Here is a 15,595-nt window from a genome sequence, read left to right as displayed (position 1 = left end):
TTGAAATTCGGGGGGCGGGGGGGGGGGTTAGTGGAGGTGGGGGGGGTAGGATAAGATAGGTTCAAGGGTGGGTTTGAGGGAGAAAGCTTGGTAGCATGGGGGTTGGGGTAAGAAAAAAAAAGGACCAATGACTGAGGAACAGGCCCTGAAATGGTCAACCCTTTCAATCCCAGGAACTACTCAAAGAAATAAATACGTATATAAATATATTTATATATATATATGGGAGCGTACGCTGGATCAACATGTCGCTGCATCCTTGGACGACTCATCAGCACCATCCCGACACACACCAATGTGTGTGCTATGGAATGAGGTGTTTTAACGGTGGCCGGAGTGCTGCAACCTCCTTGAGAAATCCTGCCACCAACCTCCTTGGGGGAGGACCCAGTACCCTGGTACTCATTTTGCCGACCTTGGAAGGATGACAGGCTGAGTCAACACCCCCTGGTATTAATTCAACAGCTGAATGGGATTCGAACTCAGGACCAATGAATAAATGAATGAATGAATCTCAATATCATGACATTATTAGCTGCCGTTGGACTTAGTCCATATTGGGGGCTTATGGATTGCGTCTGTCCATCCGCAACCATATCTCTGAGATGTATGGACCGATTTTGATCATACTTGGTACAAAGGCAACACCTGATGGTATACATAAGCACAGCATTTTTTTTCGTGATGCAATCAAAGATGGCCGACTGGTGGCCATTGAAGTCGTAAAAAAACCCGATATTGAACACGTCCTCGACCATTTCACGGACATGCATTTACCGATCTTTTTAAACTTGGTACATAGATAAATGAATGATGGCTTACATATGCACGCCAGTTTTTTTCGAGATCAGATTCAAGATGGCCGACTGGTGGCCATTTCGTTAATTAAACGTATCCCCAACCATTTCTCGGACATGCATTGACCGATTTTGTTCAAACTCGGCACAAAGACAATACATGAGAGTATACATATACAGAAGATTTTGTTTTGCAATCTGACTAAAGATGGCTGACTGGCGGCCCTTAACTCCGTACAGCAAAATTCCTAAAACCACTGGGGCTGTGACATTTTATGTTTTTTTCTCCTTGTTTTAATTGGAATGGTGAGCACATCCAATGTACATGTATTTGATTTCATATGCAATTGTGTATTCATTTACTGTAAGTAACTGCATCTTTCAGAATGACATGATGTCATGTCATGAATGAAACACTTGATGTTTCAGAATGATGATGTCATTGTGAACTTGAATAACCTGTGCTTTTCACCGATGTTGCTATACAGAAAGAGAGAGAGGTGGATGGAGCGGGAGGGAGGTGGAGAGAGAGGGAGGGAGAAAGGGAGAGAGAGTGGGAGAAAGGGAGAGGGAGAGAGAGAGAGAGCGAGCGAAAGCCTTCCGTAATGATATCATTGAAATATTATAATCTTGAGACATTGCGAAAAAGGAATTGAATATTTTCTGGAATTACAAGTGGGCCTGTAGACCTGAGTCAATTGTGAATAAATTAATTATTACATTTCAAGATACCAAGAGTTCAACCATGTGCCAGCGATAGGAGATTCAGTGGAGAGAACACAAAACAAACCACTAACAGTCCCAGAGATACAAACCCTGAATAATATTTTATGATTAATGATTAATAATAATAATAACTGAATTATTTTGAACTCGGTGAAAATCGATCCTGAGTTAATGATGGATCTGAATCAAACATGGCATACTGAGCAGGACACAAAATCAATTTTGGGATTTACGGAGATTAATGTTCCCTTGATCAGTGATCAAACGCAACCTCTCGGCTGTGAAGAACATGATGGTCAATTTCAGGATCGATTGTGATACCAGATTTACACTTGACATTTACTTGCAAGTGTTTCACTTTGCTTTCGGCTGATATATCATCCTTGTAGTTTTGAGACAAAATTCATATTATTGGATAATACTTATCTTGGAATTTACTTTGCCAAGTTAAGCACCCTTTTGCCTGGTCAAGTATAATAAAACCGAAAATTCCTGAAACAAAGAGGCGCACATTGTGAACACACAAGCATTGGCAGATCATGAATTTTCAATTCACTTCAATTTTTTAACCATACAGTCAGTCTCATAGCCATTGATTTGCTTCCGAGTTGTCCATCTACTTTAACTTATTTGGACTTTGCTGTTCTGATGCGATATTCTTTTTTGGCAGCGATGTATAAATGAACAGAAAGTACAACAAACCATTTCAACCACAATGAAAAGCGAAAAAAATGCACTAATGCGTGAAAATTCGACGATAATTTGCAGAATAATTTGATGGGTAACAAAATGGCGCCTGAAAATCACGTGGCATGGCTTGGCCAATGACGTAGCCATGCAGCGAGATCAAAAGAAGGTGGCCAGACTCTCTGTATATACATCACTGGATTGCACACTATGCCCTCTCCATTATTTGTCCTCACCCCAACCCCGGGTACGGCAGGGCACTACCATTTCAACATCCCTCTAAGTGTCGCTTTAAAATTTCATGTAGATGGCCCTTTTGTCTGAGGGCCCAGAATACCGTGAGTCCACCCCTGTGTGGAAGTTGGTTTCACAGGTAGGAAAAAAGAGGGACAAATGAGTGGAGTGAGCAGCGATTCTGGATTTTGGGAGATTCCCTAGAAGGGGTTTGATGGCGGAACTAAGATTAGTAAAAAATGCGTGTGAAGATGGTGAATAATTTTTTTGGAAAAGAGGATACAAACCCAGTTTTATGTAATGCACATTTATGGTTAACTAGCAGGAGTACCCAGCATTGCCGGGGTGGAGGCAGGAGAGGGAGGGGTGAGGAAGGGAGTGGAAGGGGGACGGGGAGAGAGGAGAGGGAGTGGAAAGATATACTACATGTACATGTTTTCGGGTGGGGGGTGGCTTTGACAGGCCCCTCCGTTTTGAGGGAGGGGGAGAAGGGAAGGAGGAAAAATTTACCCGTGCAAAGAGTGCTTTAACCTCAGTGTTGCCCAGGTAAAAGAGGAAATTGTAATACCCTCTGCCACCATCACCAGGTGGTGCTACACGGTACACATTTACATAGAGAATTGATGCCCCTCTCCCGGTCCAACAACACCCCTGTCCCCCTACATGAGGCCGCGGCCACATAGCCTATGTTACGCCCTCCCCCCCCTCCCCAGCCAAAGTTGTATTTGCATTTGTACCCCGAGTAAAGTTTCTAAGTATTTATAGCTGGAGTACCCAGCGTTGCTCAAAGGAAAAAGAAACATTAACATCTATCTATAATTCCAGTAATCTCTGTGTGTGTGTCTGTGTGTGTGTCTGTGTGTGTGTCTGTGTGTGTGTTTGTCTGTGACCGCTGTTTCTCGACAACCACGGGTCCGATATACTTGAAACTTGCCAGGTATATTGCTGGGGACCTGAGGATGTGCCTTTTCAAGGTTTCATATTAATCGGAGAAGTAGTTACCGAGCTATGGCGATTTAGCCGTTCGCCGTTCGCTTTGGCTTTGCGAATGGACCAAACCATTTCATGTAAATAGAGGGGGGGGGGGGGTTCTACCGTACTCGCAAGCCGTTCGCTTTGGCTTTGCGAATGGACCAAACCATTTCATGTAAATAGAGGGGGGGGGGGGGGTTCTGTGGTCGTTACTGCCACGTGGTTTCAAAGTTTTTTTTTGTTGTTGTTGTTTGCACGCATGTTTTTTTGCACCCACGTACGGGCACGCCCTAGTATTTGAAATGAGGGCAAATATAATGGAAAAGCAATTACATCCAAATCAGAATCCATCACAAATGTCAAATCATCATTTTCCCTTTTCGTTAAATATATGGCGGCATTGGTCACATTTCTGAGTGCAGTATGATGACGTTCAAGAGGAAGAAGAAGCCATACCACCAACTTCGACCGCTTCCGGAATTGCTTTGATTATTTGGTGATTTTGTCAGGTGATTGTTTTGTATTTATTTATGCGAATGTGTACTTGTATATAAATGTCATTAATCAAAAGGGCTTAAGCACTATAGAGTGATATTTTTAAAAAATCAAAAAAACTAAGTTTTTTTAAAATCCTTTTTTATTTTTGCCTAAAACACTCCCAGGTACTCACTGATGAACCTCTGAAAGTTTGACGAAGATCTGTTCAGCCATCTCTGAGAAAAATGGCAACTGACAGACAGACAGACAGACAGACCAACGGCTCTCTTATATAGTAGACAACCATTCTCTGTAAAGTTTGAAATGAAGCTATAACAGCGGCAAATGTTGTTTGGTTAAAGCAAGTAAAATGTATTAACAGCAATAAATGACATTGCTTCATTTTTTTTCGGGAATCAATCAAAATCGACTTTCAACCCTCAATTAATATACTGTGGCGGACACAAAAGCCCACTGGCGTGGTGACATCATTCCGCGCACCAAGTGGGCGGTGGCCACGCCCGAGGGGTAGGCGTGGCCTCATGATATACACCGGGCGCGCAGCCCGGAGCGCGCCAGTGTTACAGTGAGCTCCTGAAATAAAGACGCTTATAAGTTACCGCTTGTCCGCTTCCTCCTTGCTCGCAAGCAGCGCGCGTAACGCCGCGCTTTACTGGTGACCCCCTTGACGTTGGATCTGCCGGAGCGATCCTCCCACACGCGACGCCATTGCCATGGCCAACTTCATCAAACTTCCCGAATTTTGGGAGGCTCAGGCCGAAGTCTGGTTCGTCCAGGCCGAAGCCCAATTTCAGCTTCGGCGCCTCACCGGCGATGACACGCGCTATTGCCACGTCGTCGCCTCCCTCGGGCCCGGCACGACCGCTCGAGTTGTGCCCGTCCTTCGCCACCCACCGGACGGCCACAAGTACGAGGCACTCAAGCGGCTACTCCTAGCCACGTTCGGCCTCACGGACGACGCACGGGCCGACCGCCTCCTGGATCTCCCCGAGCTTGGTGACACGCGCCCGTCGGTCCGAATGGACCATATGCTGTCACTGTTGGGCGACGAAGCCCCCGGTTCTCTATTCCGGGCGCTTTTCCGTCGCCAACTTCCAGCGCAGGTTCGCCTCGTGTTGGCCGGGACCGGGCTAACGGAACCCCGAGCATTGGCAGCCGAGGCGGACAAGTACTTCGCCGCTTCGGACACGCGGGCGAGAGTCGGCGTGGCCGTCACGGCCCTCGTGGCTGATGCTGCTGATGCTGCTGCTGATGCTGCTGATCCACAGCATCAGCTTATACAGCATACGCAGCATGCTGATACGCACCTCGTGACCGCCGCCACGCCCCGCCCACCGCCGCGGCGAAAACCGCCACCGCGGGGAAACCCGCCAACTCCACCGGCCTGGCGGAGCCAGCCGCGCTCCTCCAGCTCCACCACCTGGTGCTGGTTCCACGCCAAGTTCGGCCACGAAGCTCGGCAGTGTCATCCGCCATGCTCCTTCAACAGGTCGGGAAACGCCTGGGCCGGCGCTCAATAGTGGCGATGAGCGCCGGCCGTTCGAGCAGCCTGCTGTTCATAACGGACACCTTCTCCGGGCGCCGTTACCTGTGCGACACGGGAGCGCAAGTGAATGTCGTTCCCGCCGGCACGTCAGACAAGCACGCCGCGGGTGGGGGCCCCGCGCTGCTTGCCGCGAACGGGACGCCCATCCGTACGTACGGAAAACGCTGCCTCTCTCTGCGGTTCGGAGGGCAGGTTTTGCGATGGACGTTCGTCACCGCCGACGTGCCCATGGCACTGCTTGGCGTGGACTTCCTGTGCGCTAATGGGCTCCTGGTCGACGTCAAGTGCAGACGTCTTGTCCAGGCCGAGACGTTCAGCTCGCTCGCTTGTGCGTTGCCCAGCTCAACGAGCGGCTTGCCAAGTGGCTTGCCGAACGGTTCGGTTCCGGCCACGTTGGTCTGTATGCTTCCGGCAGCGGACGCATTCACCCGCCTCCTCGCCGGCTTCCCGGCCCTCACGCGGCCCACCTTCTCGGCGGGAGCCGTCAAGCACGGGGTGGCCCATCACATCCCCACCGTCGGGCCACCGGTCTACGCCCGGGCACGCCGCCTCGAGCCGACGAAGCTGGCGGTGGCAAAAGCGGCGTTCGCTACCTTGGAGCGACTCGGCATCGTTCGGCGCTCAGAGAGCGCTTGGGCCTCGCCGCTGCACATCGTGCCGAAGCCCGGCGGGGGATGGCGACCGTGCGGGGACTATCGCCGTCTCAATGACGCCACGACTCCCGACCGCTACCCCGTCCCCCACATTCAGGACTTTTCCGCCCGTTTGGCGGGCATGTCCTTCTTCTCGAAGGTGGACCTCATACGCGGCTACCATCAGGTCCCCGTCAGGCCGGAGGACGTCCCGAAGACAGCGGTCATCACGCCATTCGGACTCGTCGAGTTCCTGCGCATGCCATTCGGTCTGAAGAATGCGGCTCAGGCGTTCCAGCGACTGATGGACAGCGTCCTGCGTGACTTGGATTTTGTCTACGTCTACCTGGACGATATCCTCGTCGCCAGCGCGTCCCGCGAAGAGCACCTACGCCACCTCCGCACGCTCTTCGAACGCCTGGGCCAGCATGGCCTGATTGTGAACCCTGCAAAGTGCCAGTTCGGCGCCACCATAATCGATTTTCTGGGGCACCGTGTCACCAGGCACGGAGCCGTCCCCCTGCCGGCCAAGGTGGAGGTGGTGAAGGGGTTTCCGCGCCCCCGCACGATCAGAGGGCTGCAGGAGTTCCTGGGCATGGTGAACTTTTACCATCGGTTCCTGCCCCGTATCGCCCAGCTCCTGCGCCCCCTGCACAAAGCTCTCCGAGGTAAGCCGGGCAAAGGCGACGTTACCTGGACCGAGCAGATGGACACGGCGTTCACGGGCGCGAAGCTCGCCTTGGCTAACGCCACCATGCTCGCGCACCCGGCGCCCGATGCACCGATCGCCCTCACCACCGATGCCTCGGACTACGCGGTGGGCGCGGTGCACGAGCAATGGGTGCGTGGAGCTTGGCAACCGCTGGCGTTCTTTAGCCGGCAGCTTCGCCCGCCCGAACGCCGTTACAGTACCTTCGACCGCGAGTTGCTCGGGCTTCACTTGGCGGTCAGGCACTTCTGCCATCTGCTCGAGGGCCGTGCGTTCACTGCCTTCGTCGACCACAAGCCGCTGATCTTCGCGATGGGCAAGGTCACCGAGCCGTGGTCGGCCGGCAGCAGCGTCACCTCTCGGCCGTGTCCGAGTACTCGACGGACATCCAGCACGTCGCGGGGAAGGACAACCCGGTGGCGGATTGCCTTTCCCGGGCCGTCGCCCACGCAGTCCACCTCGGCATCGACTATGCCCGGATGGCAGCGGACCAGGCCGCTGACCCCGACGTCCAGGCCTTGCGGACCGCCGTCACGGGCCTCCGCGTCACCGAGGTGGCGTTTGACGGCGTAGGCACAGCCCTCTTGTGCGACGTCTCCCTCGGACGTCCTTGCCCCCATCGTGCCCGTGGGCTGGCAGTGCCAGGTGTTTGACGCCATCCACAGCCTGTCCCACCCGGGCGCGAGGGCCTCCCAAAGGCTGATCGCCGACAAGTTCGTCTGGCATGGCCTCCGGAAGGCCGTCCGCGGCTGGGCCAGGACGTGCCTCGCGTGCCAGCGCGCCAAGGTGCACCGGCACACCCAGGCCCCGTTGGCCCCATTCACGCTGCCGGAACGCCGGTTTGACCACGTCCACGTGGACCTGGTGGGACCTCTGCCCCCCTCGCGGGGTTTCACCTACGTCCTCACCATGGTGGACCGCACCACCCGGTGGCCGGAGGCCGTGCCCTTGGCGTCGACAACGGCGGCCGATGTCGCACAGGCTTTCATCGCCACCTGGGTCGCCCGGTTCGGCGCCCCCTCAGACATCTCGTCCGACCGCAGCCCCCAGTTCACCTCGGAGCTCTGGGGGGCGGTCGCGCAGGGGCTCGGGGTCCGGCTGCACCGAACCACGGCCTACCACCCCCAGGCTAATGGCCTGTGTGAGCGATTTCACCGCTCATTGAAGGCCGCGCTCCGGGCCACCCTCCGCGACGGCGGCTGGGTCGACAGGCTCCCCTGGGTCCTGCTGGGCCTCCGGACGGCGCCCAAGGAGGACCTGCGCGCATCCGCGGCGGAGTTGGTCTTCGGGCAACCGCTGCGGGTGCCGGGCGAGTTCCTCCCCGACGCCACGGCACCATGGTCCGCGGCACAGAAGCGCTCCGCTCTGCAAGAGACCGCCCAGAGGTTCGCCCCGGTGCCAACGGCATGCCACGGGCACCCACCGACGCACGTCGCCCCGGAGCTTCGCACGGCGGAGTACGTCTTCGTCCGCCACGATGCCCACCGGACACCACTGCGGCCCCCGTACGATGGGCCTTTCCGCGTGCTGGAGACCGGGGCGAAGCACTTCACCCTGGACATCGGCGGTACTCCTGACCGCGTTTCGGTAGACCGCCTCAAGCCGGCCCACCTCGACGTGGACCATCCACTGCCAGTGGCCCGACCCGCACGTCGGGGCCGACCCCCTGCGGGCGGACCCCCGGCACCGCCCAGCCCCGCCGCCACGCCGCCCCCCGGTCCTGCACCCATCCCAGGGGCAGCCAGGGGCATCCCACCTGGCATCCCTGCACCCCGGACGCCGCCGATCGCCAGGGGGCGCTTCGGCCGGGTCATTCGTCTGCCCCGCAAACTGGCCCTCCAGGTGCGCGGGAATTCTGGGGGGGCGCGTGTGGCGGACACAAAAGCCCACTGGCGTGGTGACATCATTCCGCGCACCAAGTGGGCGGTGGCCACGCCCGAGGGGTAGGCGTGGCCTCATGATATACACCGGGCGCGCAGCCCGGAGCGCGCCAGTGTTACAGTGAGCTCCTGAAATAAAGATGCTTATAAGTTACCGCTTGTCCGCTTCCTCCTTGCTCGCAAGCAGTGCGCGTAACGCCGCGCTTTAATACTATGTTTAAATATACTGTACTTTCTAAAATCCCCTTCCTCTCCCATTTCTGAAAACGTAAACCTTTTAAAAGTTGTTTATTTACTTATTTATTAAATATTATGAGCACGGGCCCATTGATGGCCCAGGCCCTCGGTTGGTGCCCAAATGCCCGACTGCTCAGTCCGCCCCTGCTTCCACATTATCTTCAATATCATTCGTCCCTCCAGGTTTTCAAGAGAGCTGTTCACCACCATCTCAGATTAAGTTGAACAGCCCCCATTCAAAACCATAATATTCTCTACCCCTGTGATACCACCTTCCCTCCCCCTCTCCCCCCAAATTTCTATTTTTTCCTTCCTACGACTTTGCTTCTGTTTCCATCTTCTCCAGCCCCTGCATTCTCCCCTAATGCTCATCCATACCCACATCCCTTGTTTGTCCGTCTCCATCTCTTTTGCCCCTTGGCCCTGGTGTTGGTGTTTCTCCTCCTTCTTTCTGATGTTCCTTTTGTGCTGTTGCATCCTGACATGTTATGTGTTCTAGCTCTTCCACGAGCTTTAACTTTGCGCAGCAAAAAAAAAAGAAGATTTTCAAAGGGCACATGACCTTTGACCTGTTGATCTCAAAATTGAAATAGTTAATCTTTGTATTGCATTCCATATTTGTGCCAAGTTTGGTTGAAATCCCTTCTGTGGATTACCAGTTATTGTGGTAACAAAGATCTTTAATTAAAGGTCAAATGATCATAGACCTTTAACCTTTGGACCCCAAAATCGAATCAGTTCATCTTTGCATCATAGTGCATACTTGTACCAAGGTTGGACAAAATCCCTCAAGCAGTTCACAAGTTATCAGGGTAACGGAAGTCCGCTACACACACACACACACACACACACACACACACAAAAAGGCAGACAGACAATCCAAAAACGTAATGCCTAAGACACCTTTAGCTTCAGAGACATAAAAAGACAAAAATCATTGGTCATAATCAATGTTCATCAGAGAAATTGAAACTATTAAAAAGTAAATCGCAGTTGTGCCGAATAGACTTCTCGTATGAAAAAAGGGAATGCAGCACTCAGGAGCTCGAATTTGGAATTTACTTCCATGATTACATTTACTTTCTACTCCATCAGCTCATTCCATGTGGCTGGAATCTATCCTGCTCTGTTTTAATATTATTCAGCGTAGAAACCTGTGGAGAGGGAGATCTCAGCCTGGATGGGTGGCCCCAGCTGTGACACCGTCATATATCTCCACGAGATTAAAATTAACAAACGCCTGTCCATCTTTACATGTGTCAGAGTATAAAGGGACACTACAGATTATATTTTTGATTATCTCCATACATTACCATGGTGGAATTAAGCAATATTGAATATACCGTGTCTAAAAAAAAAAAAATCCAGAGGGAGAAGAAGGTTAGTGGACCATCATTGTCATGCTATGTCCACATCTAGTGGCACTATTCATGCTCATTGTATTGTATGTACAGGTACAGCTTCATAGGATAAGCCAGTCCATGTGCTGGATGCCAATGACATCATGGTTCTCATTTCCGATTTCCGATTCGGATGTTTTTTGTTTGCATGAGTAACTTTGGGTAAAGCACAATTCAGGTTGTTGTTTTCATCAGCTGCAATCCAGAGTGCTCCATTAACATCAGTTCTCAGTGACCTCTCCTTACGCTATAAGACCTTACTGTGCAAGTTGGTCAATTTGTTGTGATATTCTCCTCATTTGTCTCTTTCCTCAGACAGTGTTATAAAATTAGAGGCATCGCTTACAATAATCCTGAATAACAAATCAAGATTCATATTACTGATCTTATTCCTATACCATGGTATACACTCCATATTGACCAGCTTTCTAAATTGCAAATGTTCCTGACTAACCCATCCTGCGACAGGCCTCTTAGGCTTTTGAAATGTCAACCTTATTGTCTATGCTAATTGTCATTGTCATTGTCGCCAATACCACACTAATCAACAATGAGTTCAACATGAGATGTTTCCCTATCTTAAGAATGAAGTGGATATTTCCAGGATATATAAAAGAATGTCGAAATTCCTCCATGAGCCTTTGACAATTTTACAAAACTGACTCCAGTTGCAATCCAGGACTCACTGTGACTCGCCTGCTCACCTGTCCAAGAAATTAGGCATTCCACGGCTTATCGCTATCACTGATCAACGCAACAGTGCATTTGTGACAGTAGGATGGCAAACACCAGAACAAGCCAATTACAAAATTCTAAATTATTTTGTTCAACAATGTTGAACACTTGAAAACAACACTTCCACACCTAAAACCAGTCAAATCATGAAAAATAGGGTGTCAAATAATTTTCTTCAAATATATTCACTCACCATCGACAAAATCTTATACCACCTCCTAATCTACTGCTCTCAATGAACTTCTGGTATTTTTCTCTTTTAAATAAATGAACACTTTATGGCGTCGCCCAGATACCTCAGATGGCAGAGCACTGGTACGGCTCACCAGAGGACCTGGGTTTGATTCCTGGTCTGGACACGTAATTTTCCCACATATATCAATTTCATTATTTAATCCTGTTCATGAATCTAATTGCTTCACTACGCCCCCAGTGGTGTTTATAATAGAAAACATGGATTTGTCTCCTCATTGGAGGAAGGCCCTCTCGTGATCAGGCTGTTGGTGCTCATATGGCTGGCAGGGAGTGCCCCGGAAGCATTGGTGGATGCTTGCTTGGTCAGGATCGCCCAGAATACTCAGATGGCAGAGCACTGGTTCGGCTCACCAGATGGACCTGGGTTCGATTCCTGGTCTGGGTGTGCAATGTTTCCACATATATCAATTTTCTCTTATTCATATAAGAGATGGAAAGTTGCCAAAATCATTTATATTCATAAGAAGGAAACAAAATTCGATTAATTTGCTGTCTGTTTCTTTCTCTACTCACTTTGATGTTTGTCTGTACATCCCTGGTCTACCTGTTCACATCCACCTTATTTTGTGTACGTAACCTTGCACAGTGCATTTTTATGCATTTACAAGCAAATGCTCACACAGCATATCCCAAAGGTCATCAATTTGAAAGTTTTAGAAGGTGATCTACTTAGACTATCAACAAAGGCATCACCAGAATAAATGACATAATGACTAAAAATTCCAAATATTAGCGTTATTAACTAAGATGGTTTTGCCAGTCAGAAGATGAACCAATGAAGTGCCCAAAACCGATGAGGACGAAGGAATGAATGTTGGAAATGTGACTTACTGGAGTAGTTTGAGTGGGCATCCTCATTGTCAGAACCTGAACGGAAGCTTGCGAGTCCATAATCAGTAATCTTCAGCACAAACCTGCTGTCAACTACACAATTACTGGACTTGAGGTTGCCATGTGAACCAATGACACTACTGTGGAGGAAAGCCATGCCCTGAAGGGAATGGGGAGAGATTTAATAAAAATAGGAGCAAAACACATTTTAAAGTAACAAATAATCCATTAAAGCACATTTTAAAAGGTAATAATAAATTACAAATTATATATATTATTCAAAGCGTCTAAATAATGAGTGCGTGAATGGTTATTGTTGTTGTTGTTATTATTATTGTTATTGTTGTTGTATAGCCCCGGACAGTTCTCTTGAACAAGGATGCGGCAGTGAGACAGCTGACCGATCTCACAGGAGCAACCCAGAGATTCCTCACATCCAGGATGGTGTACTCCCACCTTCACGACGTCAGAGCCACGACAGAGTTAGACAGATAGAGAGAGAGAGCGAGAGAAGAGACATAGACAAGAGGGAAAGGGCTGCTCCATGGGACCAATCGGCACTCTGAGCATGACCGCGCTGCCCTGACGAATCCGGGCAGCAAGGAAGAACGGGGAAGATTTCGCCACGACTTGCATTGGATCTACTGCCTAGATCTACTGCAATCTATATACTCCACAGAAGATAATAAAATAACCCTTCCTGCTGCTCCTGTACATAGTGAGTGTACTAGTTGCCTGAAACCAGACCCAGCTGTCCGTCAAGAGTCGTAATTGATATTACACCAAACCATGAAGACCCTCGGAGATTAATTGTATAATACCTTCTAACAGCAAGGATGAGGGAGTTGAATGAACAGAGGAGGTGAAAAATATATTGTTATGAATTTGGTAATGCAACATCTAGAGCTAGGTAGATCTGAATAGGTAGGTATTCGGCTGTCGTGACAGGGACTCTACATGTAATAAGTTATTGATGTTCAGGCGGTTGTCGGGGTAAGATGTATGAGTGTGGATCTACCTGGAGGTCCGAGTGTTAAATAGTGAGGGATTAAAGGTAACGCCCCTGTGAGTATCACCTAGTAATCAAACCTTTGTCCATTATGGCACTGCAAACCACATAAACATTAGTTAGGTCCTTAGCGCAACATTAAATAATCCCCTTTCCCTGACAAGGACTTCGTATTAAATTGACAGGAAACCAGGTCAAAAACACCACCACAATTGGCCGCCACCGTGTACACCTCCAAAGGCCTACAAACCTGGCCGGCACGTGTTATGCCAGGACCGCAGGGTCGCGTAACGGGGGAGATGTCAGGAGTCGCGGGAGGCTTTGATTGGCTGAGGAGTGCGCAATGTGACGTCATCGGCCACCAATATAGGCGACGGTCGGACGCCAGTTCGAGGAGTTGAGTTGAGTTGAGTTCGTGGCAGGCACTGGCAGACGCAGGCAGGCACCAGAGAGTTGAGCGGTGGTGGAGAGTTGGAGAGGACACGCCATTCCAGTCGCAGTTCGAGTGCAGTTCGGGTTGTAGGGAGTCGCAGGAGACACACGAGAGCACACCCAGTTGGCACTGAGCAGTTCGTTGGCACTTGGCTGCCAGCACTCCCGCGTCGAGTCGAGTGGAGTTGAAAGGAGTCCTTCCTGTCCCTGGTCAAGTGGAGCCGCTGGCCTGCGTCGGACGCGTGGTGCTTGGAGCGAGGGGCCTCGTGGTGTGCGATCGGGCCGGAAGGAGCGGTGCTGGACACCAACAATACAAGACGACAAAGACAGATAAGCCCGATCTCCGCGTATATTTTGAACGACGGGACGTGTTATTTTCGTGATTAATCTCCCTCGTTTGTGTTTGCTGTCAGTCGTGTGGGGACGTCCCGATTTAGGTTTATTAGAGTTATTAGATTTACCGGCGGGCTTTTTCACTGGCTTTACTTTTCCTAATAAACCCTTATATTACTTTTTGTACATAATATCTGAACGCAGTTTTCCTGGGTGTTTGATTTTAATAGATAAGGCTGCGGAGCTTCGCTGCGTCTGCCCTTCCGCGCGTTTGTGTTGAACTTGAATCCGCCATTGAGTGTTCGCCTCGGGAGTTAAAGTCTCGCAAATCGGTCATCCGTAACTGTGGTGTTAATCACAGTTGCGTAACAAGTGGTGTCAGGAGTGTAGGATTCGAATCCGTCGGACAAATTTTTTTGTCCGCGGCGAGACATCGACACGGTCGGGCGTACATTGCGTCCGACGTTCGAACGCAAAATTTGGATAGGCGAGGCGGAGAAATTTAATAATCAATTGGGCATACGGAGCGCGATATCGCGTCTTCGTCAAATTTAAATTGTGTTTTTGGAATTGAAATAAATACGCGCGCGGGAAACAATCTTCCGGAAAGCGGATGTCGGAAATTGATGAGATGGAAGTACGCAGCGAGGCCTCCGTCAGCGTTGGGAGTGAGCCGGAAATAGGGGAATTAGATGCAGAGGTGAGCCTTGGAACCTCCCTCGTCCCGAGCACCAACTTATCCCCCTCCCCCACCGGGGAGTCGGGAGCAGTAGGAACGGCCCCGACAACCGACCAGATGTTGGGTCAATTGCTTCGAAAAATTGACGGGCTGGAAAATAAAATGAGTAAGGAATGTAGGGAAGGAATGAAGGGAATGAGTGATCGATTGGAGGAACAAATGGGACAAATGAAAAGTGGGTTGGGAAATAAAATTGATGGGTTAAAAGGGGAACTGAATGCCCAGAGTGATAAAATTGAAGGATTAAAGGAGGGATTGAAAGAACAAATCAAAGGGATGGTCAGCAAAATCGATGGATTGGAGGGAAAAATGGAGGTGATGAATGAACAAATGAATGAACAAGGGAATGAAATAAAGGAAAGGAATGAACAATTGGAAGGAAAAATTGGGGAAATGGCACAGCAGCTGGGGGAACGAATTGATGGCATAGAAGGGAGAGTGCAAAACCAAATTACGGACAGACTGGGGAAATTTGAGGGTAAAGTAGAAACTCAAATGGGGGAGATGGAAAAAGCCATAGGGGTGGAAATTGAATTGAAACGGGAAGAATTAATGTCAAAAATAGAGGAGGGCGTGACGCAGGCTGTCCAAATGGGGGAAAAGTTGGAGGGTCAGATTGGTGCCACAAATGCTCGAATTGATAAAGCAAATGGGGACCTGGAAGGCTATCGGGGCCGGGTGGATGCCAGAATGCTACAGCAGAGTGAGGAATGGGGATTGCTCAACCGACAAGGGGGCAAATTGGCCGAGGAGGTGAGGGGGTTGGAAACCCGCATAAAAGAGCAGGAGCAAGGGTTAATTGAGAAAGGCCTGTGGGGGCCACTAATGGATAATGAAAGGGTGAGTGATTTTATGCAGGAGCGACTGGAGATCTGGGACAATACCATCAAGCAGGAGGTTGGTCGGGTTCAAAGGAGTCTGGGGGAAGAGGTGAGTTGGTCCA

At 50.3% G+C, this 15,595-nt stretch overlaps 1 protein-coding gene across 1 annotated transcript in view; it reads right to left on the bottom strand.

The window, feature by feature from the left end:
• NPR1 (natriuretic peptide receptor 1) overlaps positions 1–15,595 on the bottom strand; it is a 194,499-nt gene that overhangs the window by 42,741 nt on the left and 136,163 nt on the right. The window contains exon 14 of the mRNA XM_068106078.2: positions 12,140–12,299. Within this exon, the coding sequence (XP_067962179.1) occupies positions 12,140–12,299 (160 nt within the window). The remainder of the gene's footprint in view (positions 1–12,139; positions 12,300–15,595) is intronic.

Source organism: Myxine glutinosa, chromosome 2, assembly GCF_964187855.1.
Source record: "Myxine glutinosa chromosome 2, kmMyxGlut1.1, whole genome shotgun sequence".
NCBI classification, from domain to species: Eukaryota; Metazoa; Chordata; class Myxini; order Myxiniformes; family Myxinidae; genus Myxine; species Myxine glutinosa.
This window is presented reverse-complemented; position numbering and strand designations above follow the sequence as displayed.